Source organism: Ascidia mentula, chromosome 9 (genome assembly GCF_947561715.1).
Source record: "Ascidia mentula chromosome 9, kaAscMent1.1, whole genome shotgun sequence".
Classification (NCBI taxonomy): Eukaryota; Metazoa; Chordata; class Ascidiacea; order Phlebobranchia; family Ascidiidae; genus Ascidia; species Ascidia mentula.
The window spans coordinates 4,816,228-4,835,699 of NC_138574.1; the positions used below are offsets into that span (position 1 = coordinate 4,816,228).

Consider the following 19,472-nt stretch of genomic DNA (forward strand, 5'->3'; position numbering starts at 1 on the left):
CTGGGCAAACGGCGGAACTTCCGCAGGCTGAACATCAACAACCCACGTTGGTGTATGTATGTAGGCCAAATGCAACTCGAGTGGACAATGGAGAGGTATCGAGTTCACCGAAAAATTCGGGCGGATGCAAAAGATCCACACGGACCCGACGCCGGCCAGTTCGATTCTCGTCGGAGACACACGTGTAGACCAATGTCCAACAGGAGTAGGATAACTCTTGGGTTGGGGGAGTGTAACGAATTTAGTTTCCTCCACGTCACCTTACAGTTTTGTTAGTTATTGTTATTGTTTGTATTTCATTGTTTTCACCTTTCTTTCTGGCACCTTGTAATTTCACTGTTTTCTTTCGTTGGTACCACTTCATTTAACATATTGTTTTACCCAAGTACATTGCTTTTAAGTCTCGCACTTCACTTACTTTCACCACACTATTTTATTGCCTTTGTCTCGGATCTTCATTTTGGATATCCACACTCAATAGTTTCCGACAATGCACCATCGTTTACATTGGAGGAGTTCCGAAACTACTGCAAAGAAGGAGGGATTATTCACCTTGCAGGCGCACCTTATCATCCTGCGACCAATGGGGCAGCGGAGCGCTTGGTGCAAACTTTCTAGAAGGCTTTACGAAAGTCTTCTGAGCCGCCCATGAACGCATTGAGAACTTTTCTCATGCAATACCGCCGTATACCAAACAGTAGCGGATACTCTCCAAGCGAACTTTTAAACGGAAGGCAAATACGAACAAAAATTGACACCATGATGCCTTCTCCAGTGCATGATGTCCTGAAAAAGCAGTTGCAAGGAGTTAAACACGATGTTTCCACTACAACGTCGGTGATCCTTGCTATGCACTGTATTACGGACCACGGCGTGACCAAAACCCAACATGGGTTCCCGCACTGGTCGTAAAACGTTGCGGAAGTCGAAATGTTCGCGATAAAGTTATTCCCTGAGACCCGATATGGAGACGACATATTAACCAACTTCGACCCCGATACGCATCATCACAAGATGACGAGCCAGGAGATAAACCAGCAGATCACCCAACATCACGCGATGTATCCGATGATGAAGTGTCCGGTCGTGCCGATACGCGCGACACTGTCACCCCTGAGACTATCGTTAGTCCTGACAGTTTGCGTACACCTGCGGCGCAGGAGTTGTCACGAGGGGAGAGTTTACTCCGATGCTCGAAGCGGCGTCCGAAGCCTCCCAAATTCTATTGTTATTAGTGTAATTTTGCATTGTTCCATAAAAAATCTGGCCGGTCCAGCTACACTGTAATGCCTTGGCTGTGAAGCCAGTAAACCTTGTGATCCATCAATAATAATATCGTATTTTGTACTGCAACCTGTTTTTTATACTATTCCTGCTGAGTTGTTTTAATAAAGTTAGTTTACCTAATTGTACGGAAGCCCCGAATTGTTTGTTTATAAAAGGTGGCTTCACTCGTGTGTGGTTACTGGTTTCTATATTGTGTCCATCACAAAGCAAAGCGAAAGACGCCAAAAGTATTAATCTTACTATTAAAGTCACATCAAACATTTCTAAGCTCAACCGCTCAAAATCCGAATAAAAAATAAATTTTGAGCTTAATTTGAATTACTCAAACAAAACTGCATAGACAGGTGTACACACTGTTTCAACATGTTTTTAGAGCGCACTGTGGCCAAACAACTGTTTGGGATCCAATAGCGCTATCGGCTCGGCTTTCACCCAAATCACATTATATGCGCAAAAGAGCCATAATAGACAGCTCTCATTGACTTCTCATTGGCTATTATGGCTCTTTTGAGCATAAAACTGCATAGCTTATGAAACATAACTGCACTAAAGTTTGTAATGACAGTACTACTATCGTCACTTCAAAACAGCAATCGTATAGCAAACAGCTGTTTCTGTAAATGTTAGTTTTTGTTTTTTCTTTCAGTTTTCTTATCGCACTCTTACTTACTGTTACGGACAATAAGCTCCTCAGTACGAAATAATTATTTCCTGCCACCACAGTGATGTTTGTTGTCAACGTTTTTTGACGTAAAAGGCACTGTTGCGACCTATAATGTCAAATATAAGTCTCGAATCGGATCTTAACAATATTATTTATGATCGATGGAAATCCTATTTGATTAGCGCATTTGACATTAGATCGCACGTGAATTCTAATTGTTGTGTTTTCCTAACCTGACTTAATTAACTCTCGATGCAAACACTACATCAGTATTTATTTACCATGAACAATTTTGGATACGAAATTAACATGCGCAATTATACCAACGCCAAACTGAGTGAATTTACGCCCAAACGTCCAGACAGAATTGAACAAAACCGAATCACAAAATAGTAACTACTAAATCACTGCAAACTACGCACACCCATTATATGAAGCGAGAATACAAAAGACCAACGGTCAGCGGACAGTTTAACAAAGACAGTTCGTTTGAAAGACGATACAGGACAGTCACACAGAAAAACTTAAAGACTCTAAACTACCAAACCAAACACTTCAAACTAGCCATTGAAATCACTTGACAACGCAACAGTTGCTTGAAAACTACACATGTTGGAAAAGTTGGAAAGGACACATAGGACACAAATCACGTGAATACACAACCATTGCTAACGCTACAGTTTGAAATGAACACGCCTGGCAAGACGACCTACTTACCCAAACCAATGATGAGAAATTCCGAACAATGACATACTGGCCATGCAACCTACTTCCATAAATGCAACGATTATATGTAACGTAAAATTACGTTACAGGCACCTTTACTATCTTATTTCTCCACATTTCGGCCGGTGTAATATTGAGCCCTGTGTAATGCGTCTGTATGTGTCTTTAATATTCTTTTTGAATAGGTGTGGTCAGAAAATCTTTAAAATCACAATTTAGGAATTGATTTCGAAACTGTCGGAATAAACTGTAAGGGGGAATTGAGAAAGTTCTTGAATTCATCACTTACATTTGTAATGACAGCTTCTTTATCTCTAAAACATTTCGTGTATAATGACATCTTTATTTCTGGCCAACACGTTTCAACTTTAAATTGGGACCAATTCCAATTTTCCTTTTTAAACTCTATTTACAAAACAGTTACTCGCCTCCACACCTGCTTATGTGGATTCCCGTTGTTGCCTTAAAACGCAACACACAATTATGACGAAGTACTTCCCGTTACAGTTACAACGGTGACTAACCCGAAATGTGTTAAATAACTAACCACAAGCAACTGAACGTATGGTTGCTGCGTAATCTTAGGCCAAGTCATTCGAAATTATCTGTGACAACTTACAACAACATGTACCGAGTACAGACCGAGTTTTAACTTAAATTAAATTATAAACTAATAACAACATGGAAGGACTAAAGTTTGCTAAATGGTATAAGGACCACTACTTGTAGTTGAACTGTGACATGAGTTCTTTTGTGTATTTTTCATCTGCGCAGTGAATAATTACTACAAACAGCAGTGCTTTGCAACAGTGGAATCGTACAAAATAAAAATGTAGAATCGAATTCGTAATTCTTTAGAAATGCAAATAATCTATTTTTAGGCCACTTGTCACAATTTGTCTTTGGGCTGAATATAGGCCTACTTAAGGTTACTAAAACGCATTACACAAGGTACACTACGTAACTATATCTAACCCACGTTTAATCAATAACTATCAAACATGTTTACCCTTTAAGGTTTAGTTTGCGACATATCGCACAGAATGCGACAAGTGTTACGTGGTTATATCAGGGTACTTGTGATGATAAACACTAAGAGGACATTTCAATCATATACGGCGACTCAGTAGTTATGGCAAAGCAATGCAAAAGATAGTTTTACATGAAAAACGCCGCGTGTCACTGCACGGCCACCAGAGCCTTAATCCGGTACTACATAAGTTAGATGCCCTGGCATTGCACCTTATGATATTGTTTTCTATATGCTGTTTAACCGTGTTAAATGTTATTTTCAAAATTTGGATTTCTATTCAGCTAACAGGACAACACCCGAAGTCAATACTGGAGGATGCTTTGTAGGACGCAATAATGGCTTCAATAATCAAATTTAATCATATATAAATTTTTGCGTCAGATTGGATAAGGTTGTAAAAAAAAAAATAATCTTAAATGCGACCGTAATAATGAAGTACAAGTGCCTATTTATAAAAATAATAAGTGCAATGCAAGTCCTACACGACCTTCTTACTAGGGGCTTTCCCGCGATGAAGACTTTAGTTTCGCGTGACTCTGCCTTCAACGAACCATTCATGGTTGTGACTGCTTGTTACGTCACAATGCAGCGGACATAAATAATGCATTAGTTGAATAAAGAGATTAGTGTGTGCGTTTTTTTTGCGGCGATTAAGACTTTACTCTCTATGATAAGATAAATGACAGGGTATCTAAACTAATGTCGAATAATATGCTTGTTTGTTAGCGCGTTTAACTAAGTTGGGAAAGTTTCATAAATGTTAAAATATCTTTCGCACAAGCTTTTGAAACTAACCAAGAGAATGAGGAGAACATATTTATTATTTTGTTTAGTGTTTTTTGTTTCATATGCTGTGATTTTCCGCAATATCGAAGCAGCAAAAGTGCACACCAAAGCCAAGTTGCTGCCAGATGCACAAAATACCTTTAATTCCAGACGTTTTTTCGCTTAAGTGTAAATTGACATGCTTATATTCCTTGGCAATTTCTGCTTTGCAAAAATTTATTTTTTTAAGAAAAGAATATACCCCTGAGAATATAACTTGTATATAAACCAAGGCATTTTCTGTCAAACTACCTTCAGTATTGAGATGACTCACTTGTCCATGAATCCCAGCATTAGGAAGTAGTTACTGATAATTATCATAACTTTGTCAAGTGCCGTGTTCGTGTTGTTATTATCAGTTGAAGTGAGATGTGGATGTATCTGTTGACTAACCTCTTTTATGGAAAACGATGTTGACAAGGTTGTGGTCAAGCATTATGGGTGGCCAACAAAGTACACCCTTGGAAGTCGTGCAAGATAAATATGTTCTTGGTTACATCAAGAAAAGACCTGACATAAAACAACGTCTGAGCCTAAAACTTGGTGACGTTGCCAGTGTTAAAGAAATCCTGGAGACAGATGGGAAAATCATTCTACAAGTGAATAATGGGGTAAAATATAACACATCATTATGTTATTTTTATTTGTTTTTTCCAAGTTTGTGTTTGTATGACGGAGAATTTATGTGGTGTACTTATTAAAACTTAGTAAGTTTAAAAAAATCCAAAAGCATTCAAATATGTTCCACCACATCCTTTCTTTCTGCTTGCACAAGTGATTTTTATATCATGTTCACAATGTAGCAAAACAAATAAATATACAGGCGATTCCATTTCAACATTTCGGTCATTTTGTTGGAGTGTATTGTTTTTAAACCTAAAAGGATAAATTTACTTTCTATTGTGAAAATGAAAATATATGTTTTTTCTTATAATAAGTCATTATCATCTATACCTGCCAATACGATGGAAAAACTAAAACTTAATTATCTTTAGACATCGCCAGATGAGGCAAAGGCCAGTTGCGTAAGGTTGGTGGATGAATTCATCATCGGTTTTATGTCATTTGAAGAAGATGTGCAACCAAAACATTTGAAATCTGCCAAAAATGTGCTCAGTCATTGGAGCAATGTGGATGAGGAATTTTATAACGGTAAAGTTAGAATTACAGGCACCAAAAACGAAGTTCACAAGGCAATAAACACGTTGCGCAATCTAAGTCAACCTCGAACTGATGTAACACAATCACCCTCATCTTCTCAGTGGTGAGACAAATTGTTAGTGAATTTTTACATGCATTAAGTATATAACTATATTGCACAAAACATAGCCAAATGATTTTCTAGAATGCGCAACAAAGATTTGTCTTAAGACCCAAATAAATGTTTTTTAGTAAGCGGTTTGTTATTGCAATGTAGTATATCACCATCCAAGACTGGTTCCTTCATTGTAACATATTCTATCCCTTGATTAGGCAATGTCCTATAATACCAACGAGACCATTGAGATTACATTGTTTGAATTATAGGGTGAGGCATCCTTTGAATAATTTGTCAGAGGGTACACAAATCGCATACATGTGATTGCTATGTGCAAGCCGTGTAATTTTGTCTCTGTTATTCATGTTTGGTGCGATTTTTCAGGATTAAGATTACCTTGGTAACAACTACTTCATCACATTTCATACTTGCCTCCACACAACATTTTTGCCATAAACTGGATCAGAATGTTCAGGGCAGAATTAAACCAAAAATTTGTATGAAGTTATTGCATACAATAAACATTTCATGATTGAAATCCTCAGAGGAAATATTATGCCTCAACTCTCTCAAAAAATCTTGGTTTAACTGTGGCCTTAACAAATAGGATGTTTTTTAAATGAACTAAGCAAAATGTTTGACTTGTAGTCAACCAAGCCCACTGCAGCAACCTGCGATTATTACTCCTGTTTCTTCTCCTCAACATAACGTCTCTGATGAAACTAACTCACCTGCAAATGTTAATCAGTAAGTGTCGCCCTGTGTAATTATTTTGGCAATGCCTAAAAAACATTTCTTTAGGTTTGGTTTTTCAATGCCACAATATCAAGACTGCAATGTCTCTAATTTACCTGCAAATGTTAATCAGTAAGTGTAACCTTGTGTAATTTTTTTGCCAATGCCTAAAAAAATCTTTTTAGGGGTGTGTTTTCATTGCCACAAAATCAAGACTGCAATGTCTCTACTTTACCTAAAAATGTTAGTCAGTAAGTACCACCTTACTGTGCTTCTATTAGTATTGGTTGGAAGTCAAACACATCTTGACTGTTATGTCATATCGTTAATTGTCAAATTGGGATAGTAGTTTCAATTTTTAACATTTCAAAATAAAATCATAAACACTTTAGTGCACCTGCGCAGTGGGGCGATCCTGCCTATCATGCCATTGCATGAAATATTACTGCGTCATCTGATACGGTGGTAGAGATCCCCTACGTATATGTGAAGGTTGCCTGGCAAGTTGTGCGCTTGCGCACCAGTGTACCTTGGCCACAATATACCCCGTGAAACCACTGAGCTCCTGTAGCTCAGTTGGTAGAGCGTTGGGCCTGGTTAGCCCAGGGTCGTGAGTTCAAACCTCACCGGGAGCTTGATTTTTCAAATCTTGCTTCGACTTGTCAGGAAAAAGTGGCTGATCCAGCTGGGCTGCATTGCCTGGGCTGCCAAGCCTGAAAACCTCATGATCGCGATACGTTAGCTGTGATCGCCAAGCAAGGACCTGCGCAGTGGGGCGATCCTGCCTATCATGCCATTGCATGAAATATTACTGCGTCATCTGATACGGTGGTAGAGATCCCCTACGTATATGTGAAGGTTGCCTGGCAAGTTGTGCGCTTGCGCACCAGTGTACCTTGGCCACAATATACCCCGTGAAACCACTGAGCTCCTGTAGCTCAGTTGGTAGAGCGTTGGGCCTGGTTAGCCCAGGGTCGTGAGTTCAAACCTCACCGGGAGCTTGATTTTTCAAATCTTGCTTCGACTTGTCAGGAAAAAGTGGCTGATCCAGCTGGGCTGCATTGCCTGGGCTGCCAAGCCTGAAAACCTCATGATCGCGATACGTTAGCTGTGATCGCCAAGCAAGGACCTGCGCAGTGGGGCGATCCTGCCTATCATGCCATTGCATGAAATATTACTGCGTCATCTGATACGGTGGTAGAGATCCCCTACGTATATGTGAAGGTTGCCTGGCAAGTTGTGCGCTTGCGCACCAGTGTACCTTGGCCACAATATACCCCGTGAAACCACTGAGCTCCTGTAGCTCAGTTGGTAGAGCGTTGGGCCTGGTTAGCCCAGGGTCGTGAGTTCAAACCTCACCGGGAGCTTGATTTTTCAAATCTTGCTTCGACTTGTCAGGAAAAAGTGGCTGATCCAGCTGGGCTGCATTGCCTGGGCTGCCAAGCCTGAAAACCTCATGATCGCGATACGTTAGCTGTGATCGCCAAGCAAGGACCTGCGCAGTGGGGCGATCCTGCCTATCATGCCATTGCATGAAATATTACTGCGTCATCTGATACGGTGGTAGAGATCCCCTACGTATATGTGAAGGTTGCCTGGCAAGTTGTGCGCTTGCGCACCAGTGTACCTTGGCCACAATATACCCCGTGAAACCACTGAGCTCCTGTAGCTCAGTTGGTAGAGCGTTGGGCCTGGTTAGCCCAGGGTCGTGAGTTCAAACCTCACCGGGAGCTTGATTTTTCAAATCTTGCTTCGACTTGTCAGGAAAAAGTGGCTGATCCAGCTGGGCTGCATTGCCTGGGCTGCCAAGCCTGAAAACCTCATGATCGCGATACGTTAGCTGTGATCGCCAAGCAAGGACCTGCGCAGTGGGGCGATCCTGCCTATCATGCCATTGCATGAAATATTACTGCGTCATCTGATACGGTGGTAGAGATCCCCTACGTATATGTGAAGGTTGCCTGGCAAGTTGTGCGCTTGCGCACCAGTGTACCTTGGCCACAATATACCCCGTGAAACCACTGAGCTCCTGTAGCTCAGTTGGTAGAGCGTTGGGCCTGGTTAGCCCAGGGTCGTGAGTTCAAACCTCACCGGGAGCTTGATTTTTCAAATCTTGCTTCGACTTGTCAGGAAAAAGTGGCTGATCCAGCTGGGCTGCATTGCCTGGGCTGCCAAGCCTGAAAACCTCATGATCGCGATACGTTAGCTGTGATCGCCAAGCAAGGACCTGCGCAGTGGGGCGATCCTGCCTATCATGCCATTGCATGAAATATTACTGCGTCATCTGATACGGTGGTAGAGATCCCCTACGTATATGTGAAGGTTGCCTGGCAAGTTGTGCGCTTGCGCACCAGTGTACCTTGGCCACAATATACCCCGTGAAACCACTGAGCTCCTGTAGCTCAGTTGGTAGAGCGTTGGGCCTGGTTAGCCCAGGGTCGTGAGTTCAAACCTCACCGGGAGCTTGATTTTTCAAATCTTGCTTCGACTTGTCAGGAAAAAGTGGCTGATCCAGCTGGGCTGCATTGCCTGGGCTGCCAAGCCTGAAAACCTCATGATCGCGATACGTTAGCTGTGATCGCCAAGCAAGGACCTGCGCAGTGGGGCGATCCTGCCTATCATGCCATTGCATGAAATATTACTGCGTCATCTGATACGGTGGTAGAGATCCCCTACGTATATGTGAAGGTTGCCTGGCAAGTTGTGCGCTTGCGCACCAGTGTACCTTGGCCACAATATACCCCGTGAAACCACTGAGCTCCTGTAGCTCAGTTGGTAGAGCGTTGGGCCTGGTTAGCCCAGGGTCGTGAGTTCAAACCTCACCGGGAGCTTGATTTTTCAAATCTTGCTTCGACTTGTCAGGAAAAAGTGGCTGATCCAGCTGGGCTGCATTGCCTGGGCTGCCAAGCCTGAAAACCTCATGATCGCGATACGTTAGCTGTGATCGCCAAGCAAGGACCTGCGCAGTGGGGCGATCCTGCCTATCATGCCATTGCATGAAATATTACTGCGTCATCTGATACGGTGGTAGAGATCCCCTACGTATATGTGAAGGTTGCCTGGCAAGTTGTGCGCTTGCGCACCAGTGTACCTTGGCCACAATATACCCCGTGAAACCACTGAGCTCCTGTAGCTCAGTTGGTAGAGCGTTGGGCCTGGTTAGCCCAGGGTCGTGAGTTCAAACCTCACCGGGAGCTTGATTTTTCAAATCTTGCTTCGACTTGTCAGGAAAAAGTGGCTGATCCAGCTGGGCTGCATTGCCTGGGCTGCCAAGCCTGAAAACCTCATGATCGCGATACGTTAGCTGTGATCGCCAAGCAAGGACCTGCGCAGTGGGGCGATCCTGCCTATCATGCCATTGCATGAAATATTACTGCGTCATCTGATACGGTGGTAGAGATCCCCTACGTATATGTGAAGGTTGCCTGGCAAGTTGTGCGCTTGCGCACCAGTGTACCTTGGCCACAATATACCCCGTGAAACCACTGAGCTCCTGTAGCTCAGTTGGTAGAGCGTTGGGCCTGGTTAGCCCAGGGTCGTGAGTTCAAACCTCACCGGGAGCTTGATTTTTCAAATCTTGCTTCGACTTGTCAGGAAAAAGTGGCTGATCCAGCTGGGCTGCATTGCCTGGGCTGCCAAGCCTGAAAACCTCATGATCGCGATACGTTAGCTGTGATCGCCAAGCAAGGACCTGCGCAGTGGGGCGATTCTGCCTATCATGCCATTGCATGAAATATTACTGCGTCATCTGATACGGTGGTAGAGATCCCCTACGTATATGTGAAGGTTGCCTGGCAAGTTGTGCGCTTGCGCACCAGTGTACCTTGGCCACAATATACCCCGTGAAACCACTGAGCTCCTGTAGCTCAGTTGGTAGAGCGTTGGGCCTGGTTAGCCCAGGGTCGTGAGTTCAAACCTCACCGGGAGCTTGATTTTTCAAATCTTGCTTCGACTTGTCAGGAAAAAGTGGCTGATCCAGCTGGGCTGCATTGCCTGGGCTGCCAAGCCTGAAAACCTCATGATCGCGATACGTTAGCTGTGATCGCCAAGCAAGGACCTGCGCAGTGGGGCGATCCTGCCTATCATGCCATTGCATGAAATATTACTGCGTCATCTGATACGGTGGTAGAGATCCCCTACGTATATGTGAAGGTTGCCTGGCAAGTTGTGCGCTTGCGCACCAGTGTACCTTGGCCACAATATACCCCGTGAAACCACTGAGCTCCTGTAGCTCAGTTGGTAGAGCGTTGGGCCTGGTTAGCCCAGGGTCGTGAGTTCAAACCTCACCGGGAGCTTGATTTTTCAAATCTTGCTTCGACTTGTCAGGAAAAAGTGGCTGATCCAGCTGGGCTGCATTGCCTGGGCTGCCAAGCCTGAAAACCTCATGATCGCGATACGTTAGCTGTGATCGCCAAGCAAGGACCTGCGCAGTGGGGCGATCCTGCCTATCATGCCATTGCATGAAATATTACTGCGTCATCTGATACGGTGGTAGAGATCCCCTACGTATATGTGAAGGTTGCCTGGCAAGTTGTGCGCTTGCGCACCAGTGTACCTTGGCCACAATATACCCCGTGAAACCACTGAGCTCCTGTAGCTCAGTTGGTAGAGCGTTGGGCCTGGTTAGCCCAGGGTCGTGAGTTCAAACCTCACCGGGAGCTTGATTTTTCAAATCTTGCTTCGACTTGTCAGGAAAAAGTGGCTGATCCAGCTGGGCTGCATTGCCTGGGCTGCCAAGCCTGAAAACCTCACTTTAGTGCAATTGTTTATTTTAGAAATTGTGTTGATAATGATGAAGGGGACTCACATACACATGAGCGAATCATTGAAAGTCTAGAAAAAGACATCATAACTTCGGAGCACTGGTGAGGAATGTTGTTTGCTCATAGTGCATAATTTTATTTTCAATGTCCTGCTGAAAAATGATATGTTTTTAGTGTTGTCGAATCATATCGTGAATATGTTGCAAAGGCACCAGATCAGAAGGTTGCTATGTTTATTAAGTTTTCTGAAAAACATTACAAAGCACTTCAAGAAGATGTCGAAGGATTTGCCACTGTGTACATTCGCAAAGAAAAAAAACTTGAAGATAAATTTGTTTACAGCTACAGAAAAGAAAGACAGGTGTTAATTTTTGTAACCTTTTTGAACTTTTGTAAGTATAAATTACGAAAGGCATAAATCTGCACCCAATATCATCTTAACATAGTTCCTGAATTGGCATGTATGATTACACAATGGTTGCATTATTTGTAATTCTGCAATCTTTTTTAAGGTGGTTGTTCATGACTTTGCAAGTTATTGCCAAGAGAAGCTAAACAATGCCTTGAAGCTATTCATGAGTGAACAAAAATACTTCAATAAAATTCACTATGATAAAGCTTTTGCAAAGGATCCTTCCTACTTCAAAGATAGGTCACATGAGGAAAATCATCAGCTTTTTGTACAATGGTATAATAACAAAGTTGTTGTTTGTGGCCTAAAAGAAGAAGTTACTTCAAAAATAGAAGAAATTACAGAACATTTAAAAAATCTGGTACCAAGGTAAGAAGATGTTTTCCTCATTGAAACTAAACTTTCAAATCATACTCCCTTTTTTTTCTGTTGGTTACTTTTACAGCAACATGCAAAAAGAAATTTCCTTTTATGTAGGACTTATAAACACCATTTCTCTTTAAAACTGATGGATCAAAATGTAGCTCAGTTCATTAATGAAAGTGAACATCATACCAAAAAACTGAAACAAAATATGCATTCTATAAGTAGGGTATCAATACAGCTCAAATCAGAAGAACTTTTTGTTCATTTTAACACTATAAACCAGGTATTTTCCTGTAGATTCCACAATAACAAAAAAGCACTTAATATTTATATTTTTGTTTTAGGTCACTGAACAAGAAAAGGTTTCATTTGAAAATGATTGTAAAAGTCAAGTGAATATTTTTTTCAAAAAATATTCTGGGTGCAAAATTGACTGTGATGATGTTTTGATAAAACAAATACACCGTAAATGTGATATACTTCATGGCAATGTCAATGTTTGTATAAAAGTGGAAGGTGCTGCTGTTTGTCTTGTTGGGGAAAATGGTGCAGTGCACCAAAAGAAAAGTCATATTAACAGCAAGATTCAAGAGCTGAAAAAGCGGTAAAAAATTTATAATTTTGAATAACACATTTATTTTATTTTGTGAAGCATGATTGCTGGTTTTAACATGCTTTGATAATGGGTGGTAAGCATAAAAATTAATATCTTTTTATTGGAAATAATATGCTATTGTATTTTATTTTTTGTATATTATATCAATTACTTTCACATTGACCATTGTCTTCTGAAAATAACTGAATTGTGCTGTGAATGTTTTTCAGTTGTCAAATGGCTATGATCAGGGATTTGTCACAATATGAAATATCTCAAAATAGATGTTTTGTGTACAAATGCACTGGAAGGGAAACGGAAATTCTCCGATTTGTTGTTGATTGCAATCTCCAAGCAATCAATGCTGCATTGAATGAGTTAGGAAATGTGCTTGTTGACCCTAGAGGTGGAAAAATTGTTATTGAGCTGCATGTGGTATGTGGTGTTAGTAAAAAAACATGTATAATATAAGAGTCTAATTCTTAAAATTATATACGTTTTAGGGATACAGAGGTGTATTTAGTGACTGCTCTTCATATGTGGGAACATTCTTTGATCAATATGATGTTATTGAAATGGAAGAAAGATCTGATCTATTGCACAGAATCCGCAAAAATGATCCAAATCTGTTTACCAAGCAAGGAGACATAATTCGCAATGTGTTTGCACGCTTTCGCCAAAATCAAGTTTTCATTATTGGTGAAAAGGATAAATGCGAGAAGAAAATGGTGGACATTGAGAAAGCAATGTAAGTAAAGCTGCCTTTTTTGTTGTAATTGAGCAAGCTCTATCTAAAATTTCCAGACAGTTAAACAGCGACTTTGAAATTGTGTGCATTTAATATGAATTTGAGATGAATTTTGCAAAATATTATTTTACGATGTGATGTAATTAGCACGTAACCATTTGTCCATAAATGATTTGTAGAAATGCACTTAGAAAATCATCTTCTGCTAAACCAGTTACACCAAAGAAAGTCACTACATTGAAAGAGACTTGTTCCACTCAAGCTATCTTGTAAGTATAAAATTCTCTTAGTTTCTGTTGTATTTTGGTATTCGACTAAAGCATCAAGCAATAGCATGTACAAATTAAGACTCTCCATTGGGTAATGCAACCATGGTTATATAGGGAACGCGGCTAATCACATTCCTGTGCAATTAATGTTGGAATGTTTACAGGGTGCGAAATCATACGATACAGGGTACGAAAAATGTTACACTTTAATGATCACAACAGTTTTTAAACCAGGGCACCCCACACTTATCACTAGTGACCCCTTTCAATTAATTAAACTGTTCTTGAGCATTTTGTGGTTTACAGTCCTGTAACTTGTGGATGATTTATTTAATAGCAGTTTAATAAAATGCTGAACAACTTCGCTGTCTATATAGTTACCCATCATTAGTGTCTGGAGACATAGTTTGTGAAATATTACAGTCAAATGTTGTGTTTTTGTGACATTGGTGTACTGTTTGTGACCCATAACATTCATCATGCAAACCCTCATAAAATCACAACCTCCAGATAGAAAACTCTGTCTTAAACTAATGTTATAAAGTAGGAATTGATTTCTAAAACAGACAAACATTTTATCAGGATTTACACTAATTGTGGAATTGAGAAACACCTTAAGACAAAGTACGGGAATGATGCTTTTCACTGCTCTGTTGAACAACAGAGAATAGAAATTCAAGGAGCTGACGAAGATGTTGAGAAAATACAATGTGAACTTCGCGACTTGGTTGGTTATAAATTTCTTTAATGTGATGAATAAATTAACAAAAAAAAAATATTTTGCAGAATAAAAAGTTAGTTCAAAAATCTCCTGAAATCAGTGACCATTTCAAAATTCAGTTCCTAAAGAAGATTTTTAGTGAAAGTGATTCTATTGCCTGTGAATTGCAGAGTAAAATCAATGAATATTTGTTGAAGAATAACTCAAATGGTATTTACTTTGTAGTAATGTTTGGTTTCATTTATTTGCTGTGTTTTGTTTGTGGGTTTAATGATTTACAATGGACATGTTATAAATGGTATATTTATTTTATAGTATTTTTTTAAAGGTTTATCCTCTATTTTGTAGGTTTATTAATTTACAATAATGATGTTGAACTGGTTACGAACGGAAATAAGGAATTTGACATTGCCTCTAAAATGTTGGAGCAGTTTGTCAAGCATGAAGCTGTGGAAGCAACAGATGTGTTACCTGAGACATTTGATTTAAAAGAATGGAAAGAAGTATTTGATACAAGGATTGATACACAAGTGTTTGTCCAGGTGACAGTGAATTTGCATTTTTCATCTTTTTTATTTAAGTAAAATATTTGCAAGAACACTTAAGTGTAGTAATCAAAAAGATTGCGATCTAGTGCAGTTGTTTTTTTTTTTGTGAAAATTTATTTTCCCACATTCTAACATTGTGACCTGTGCAGTTGTTTCATGCAATCTGATATTCCACCTGTTTACCTGCATACCCTATTTAAAGGTATTTCTATTGGATCAAAACTGATACATTTAGCTGTGATGATTCAAAGCAAAATTGTAGTCAAATATTTTAAAGAGACAATGAACAAAAAAAATAAACAAACAAATCTTTTTTTTTCAGAACGAAATGATAAGTGTAGTTGGAATATGTCATGAGGAAATTCAGAAGCTCATGCACAATATCAGAGTTTTTCTCGATGATTATAAACACACTAAAAGTGAATTTCAGTGTGAAGAAGAACTTTCAAAGTTTTTTATCAATCGATGTTCCTTGGAATTGCTATCATCAGTTGAAATAAGTTTTACACCAACTGTCTGTATGGTTGAAGGCCCACATAAACATGTGCAACAAGGTAAAGTTAGGAATTATTTTAAAGTTAACTTTATTTGTAAATAAAACAAGAAAACAAGAGCATCTAGATATGTACAAAGTTCACTAATTTTTAAACTGCTATAAACTATAGCAGTCAAGAAACACATCAATTTATTTTTTTTAAATATGTGTGTGAGGTATTGTATTTGCAAAACAGTATCTTTAATTGTGATGATCTGCAAGTATTTAGTATAACTTTCGTTAAACCCAATTTTGATAATTATTTTTGTATTTGTTTTCAGTTTCAGAAATGTTTCGGTCTTTATCTGCCAAATATCATTTATTTGAACTTGAGGTTTCTGCTCCAGGACTGTCTGCGTATTTACATTCAGTTGATTGGGTTAACTTCACCACAGAACTTGAAGAAAGAAAATGCTGCAAAGTTTTTGTAAAGGTATAGCTTTGAAAACCCATTTTCTGGGCTTTGCACAGTCACACACTAACTCTTAAGCAACTTGTAAGATATTTTTGTTGCTATTGTTAGGTCAGCTGTGTAACACTGCCACATTTTTATTTTCTATTTAAATTTTTTATGTTTTGATGCATTTTATAGGAAAGAGGGCAAGATCCTTCTGCTACAGACCAAAAGTAAGTTGACATTATAGTTGTTTGGTTATTTAGTTAACAAATGTTCCTTTCAATCAATTAGAGTTCAAACTTCAAGTGTGGTCATCCCAAAAGATGAATGCTTTTATGGAAAAATTAAAGTTGTAATTTGTCAGGGTGACATAACATTAGACAACTCAGACGTTATAATAAATGGATGTAGAAAAGATTTTCACCTTGATTGGGGTAAAATAACTTAAACAGAGCATTATCTTTTAATGTCAATCCCAAACAGCATGTTTTTCCCACAGGAACTGTTTCCAAGGCCATCTTTGAAAAAGCTGGGCCACAGATCCAGGATCAGTGCAAAAATTCACCAGTGCAAAAATCAAATATGGTGCGAGTGACTGATGGATGGAATTTACTGTGTAAATTTGTGGTACATGTAGTCACACCACACTCCATTGAACCTCTTGCTGAAAGAATCAAGGAGGCACTGGAATATGCGGAGTTGATAAAAGCTTCATCAGTGGCAATTCCAACAATTGGTGCAGGTAGCTGAATTTAAAAAACCTATAAGACTCCAAAATTTTTAATTATAGTGTATTTTTGCATAATTGCATAATTTAAATGCTTTGAACAATTTCAAAATTTTGAATTCTTGGGATTTCAAACCTGCATAAACTACTTGGGATGAGCCAAATAGACAAAGATTCGGATTGTTGTGAGCCAACAACCGAGTCTACTATAGTACAGGCAAACAATGGCCGCTACCGCTAAGGTTTGGAAAAACGATACATTGAACATAATGTTGAACAACACAGGACTTCCGTTGTTTTGTTTTTCAATGCGCTTCTGTATTTTAGTGACAAAAACCTGTGCTATGACCATGATTTTGCTACAAGCGAAACACTTGGTCATTAACCAATAGCAGGTTCACACAAGTATGAAGTCTGTGCTGATATTATCAGTTAAATCTATTAGGGATTACATTTTTTTTATCTTTTTCACTTCAGGTGCAATTGGTTTGGATATAAATGATGTGGGTGAGGCATTTTCCAAGGCAATTGATATGTTTGCCGAAACCAACCCTGTCATGGTAAAAACCATAAAGATTGTTATCTTTGAAGGGGCAGTGGTCAGCAGCTTTAAACGACATCTTGTTGAAGCCAAGAGTAAGTGCACAACACCAATGATTGGGGGAAAATGACAATTTAGTTATGTTATTTTTTTGTTTTGGGAGTTTTGAGTGTTTATTTTATTAAATTTACTTATCAAACATTAAAGAAAAAAGTGGGATATTTTTTTGTACATACTTTGAATAATTTGATATAAGGTCATTTGCCACAAGTAAAATGACTGTTGATACTGCGATTGTCATATTTTTATTTGCCCTACACATTAACTAAATTTAGATATAATGTATGTAAGTATTAGTAAACAGTATCTTGGTAATGGCCACAAGCAGCAAAATTCATGAAAGCTTTGATCAAATTTGTTGTGCATGTTTCTGATATCTATGTGTTTTATTAACCCAGCACTGCGACAGATCGGGCCCCAACAGATGAACACCTTGAAAACTTTAAACCAAATTTTAGAACCAGAAATGTTGTCAGTTTGCTGCACAAATGATTCCGAGCTTCTGGAGGTATTTACTTATACTTGCTAGGTTTTAAAATAAAGTTAAATAGCCTGGAATGTGGCCAAAACTTATGACACTTTTCACAAAAACAGGTTCACAAGTTAGTTGAAGAACATATTAAACAAGCAACATGTCATCAACCTTTGCAATATGAGGAGATTAAGGAATTCACTGAACATGAGTGGATTGACATATATCAGACTGCCATGAAATATTGTGTTGTGGTTTACCAACAAAAGTAAGCTCATGTTATGAAAGTCAATTATCAAAGATTTTTTTTCCAAGGATTGACCAAAAATGCATCTTTACTTTTTATACAGCCCGTGTGAGGTCACACTGTATGGTTTGACAGAGAATGTCCGCAAAATGGAGGAATTTATTAAAAACTTAGTTTTTGAATTTCAAAAATCTACATTCATGTATCAAAAAACCTGTACTTGGAAGTGGTCTGTTTCAGGTAAAAATCTAAACTTGCCAGCAAGAGTTGGAAGATTGGTTGAAGATGCACATGAGGTACTTTTGCCGCCAGAAGATTGTTTTTTCTACCTAAAGTAATTAAAACAAGTTTTGTGTTGAAATACATTTGCAGAGAAGGGAAACAGAATGTACACTGACTCTTTATGGTTCTGATATAAAAATTAATTTGCCTTCAAAAAATTTTTTTTATCATGGACTACAGGGAAATATTTCACGCAGCGTCAGTGATTGGCAAGGTAGAATACCTATTTAGATAGTGACCTGTTGTATGCAAACAGTTTTTACCCCAACGACCTGAGTTTTTGTCCAAAATCAGGGTATACCATTGTCCAATTTATAATTTTTACAACTGAATGAAATAAATGACAATCTAAACATCCTGGTATTGCTATATTAGGTTTAAATATATATTGCCCAGCTTTTATTTGCATGGCACCAATTTTTGTTTGTTTTGCAGACCTACCACCAAACTGGGAACATATGGAAGGAAACAAAGTTCTCAAAGTTATTGTTCCTGCAAGTTCATATGAGTACCAAAGAGTTGTCCAACTATTTGCAGCAAGTGGTCCAAGATACACACATATAGATAAGGTTGGCACACTTAGTTTGACTAGTAAAACTCTGATGTAAATACTAACATGCTGCAAAATGTATAAATACACTATTGTGTTGACATAGATTCAAAGAATTCAAAATCCATCTTTGTACCAAAAATATGAGATCCACAAGAGAGACATAGAGCACCACATGCTTACCCAAAATCCTGTGGAAAGAGATCTCTTCCATGGAACCTCATATTCAGTTGCAGAGAAAATCTGTGATCTAGGTTTTGATCGTGGATTTTGTGGCAAAAATGGTTAGTATATACCCTTCATATTGGTGTCCTACGTTTTCATGAATTCAATTTATTGTTGCTAGCTACGGTTTATGGAAAAGGAGTTTACTTTGCAAAGAATTCAAAATTTTCTATTGACTATTGTGATCAAAGTGGAGTCAAGCAAATGTTTCTTGCCAAAGTACTCACTGGAGATTACTGCCTTGGTAGTGGGTCTTATAATGCACCACCTTCAAAGTCAGGGACCGAAGCTGCATACAGATTGTATGACTCTGTGGTGAATGATGTTACAGCACCTTATATATTTGTTGTATTTAATGATGCCAGTGCCTACCCAACATATCTGATAACTTTTTTTTAGTTTGTACTACGTGTTTTATTGCAATTACAGCTGTTCTTCATCATATTTTGCAACAGTGTTTTGTTCTCTGCTAAATTTGTGTGTTTA

General features: G+C 38.9%; 1 protein-coding gene across 3 annotated transcripts; it reads left to right on the top strand.

Moving 5' to 3' along the window:
* The first annotated feature begins 4,830 nt into the window (after window positions 1–4,830).
* On the top strand, window positions 4,831–19,460 carry LOC145914744 (uncharacterized). 3 transcript variants are annotated; one of them, XM_083002574.1, is made up of 29 exons: window positions 4,831–5,146; window positions 5,531–5,799; window positions 6,442–6,540; window positions 6,595–6,660; window positions 6,714–6,779; window positions 11,304–11,393; window positions 11,466–11,652; window positions 11,804–12,072; window positions 12,181–12,352; window positions 12,414–12,673; window positions 12,895–13,099; window positions 13,168–13,412; window positions 13,592–13,681; window positions 14,264–14,408; window positions 14,468–14,612; window positions 14,751–14,944; window positions 15,273–15,504; window positions 15,767–15,918; window positions 16,078–16,112; window positions 16,174–16,316; window positions 16,382–16,624; window positions 17,087–17,245; window positions 17,609–17,718; window positions 17,805–17,950; window positions 18,033–18,225; window positions 18,302–18,425; window positions 18,647–18,780; window positions 18,868–19,045; window positions 19,108–19,460. In XM_083002574.1, the coding sequence occupies exons 1-29, from the start codon at window positions 4,946–4,948 to the stop codon at window positions 19,383–19,385; spliced, it is 4,830 nt and encodes a 1,609-aa protein (XP_082858700.1). In that variant the 5' UTR covers window positions 4,831–4,945; the 3' UTR covers window positions 19,386–19,460. The 3 variants fall into 3 exon arrangements, with proteins under 3 accessions (XP_082858700.1, XP_082858701.1, XP_082858702.1); XM_083002575.1 differs by having other exon boundaries at window positions 13,604–13,681; XM_083002576.1 differs by lacking the exon at window positions 4,831–5,146 and having other exon boundaries at window positions 5,659–5,799; window positions 6,714–6,771.
* Window positions 19,461–19,472: the final 12 nt, after the last annotated feature.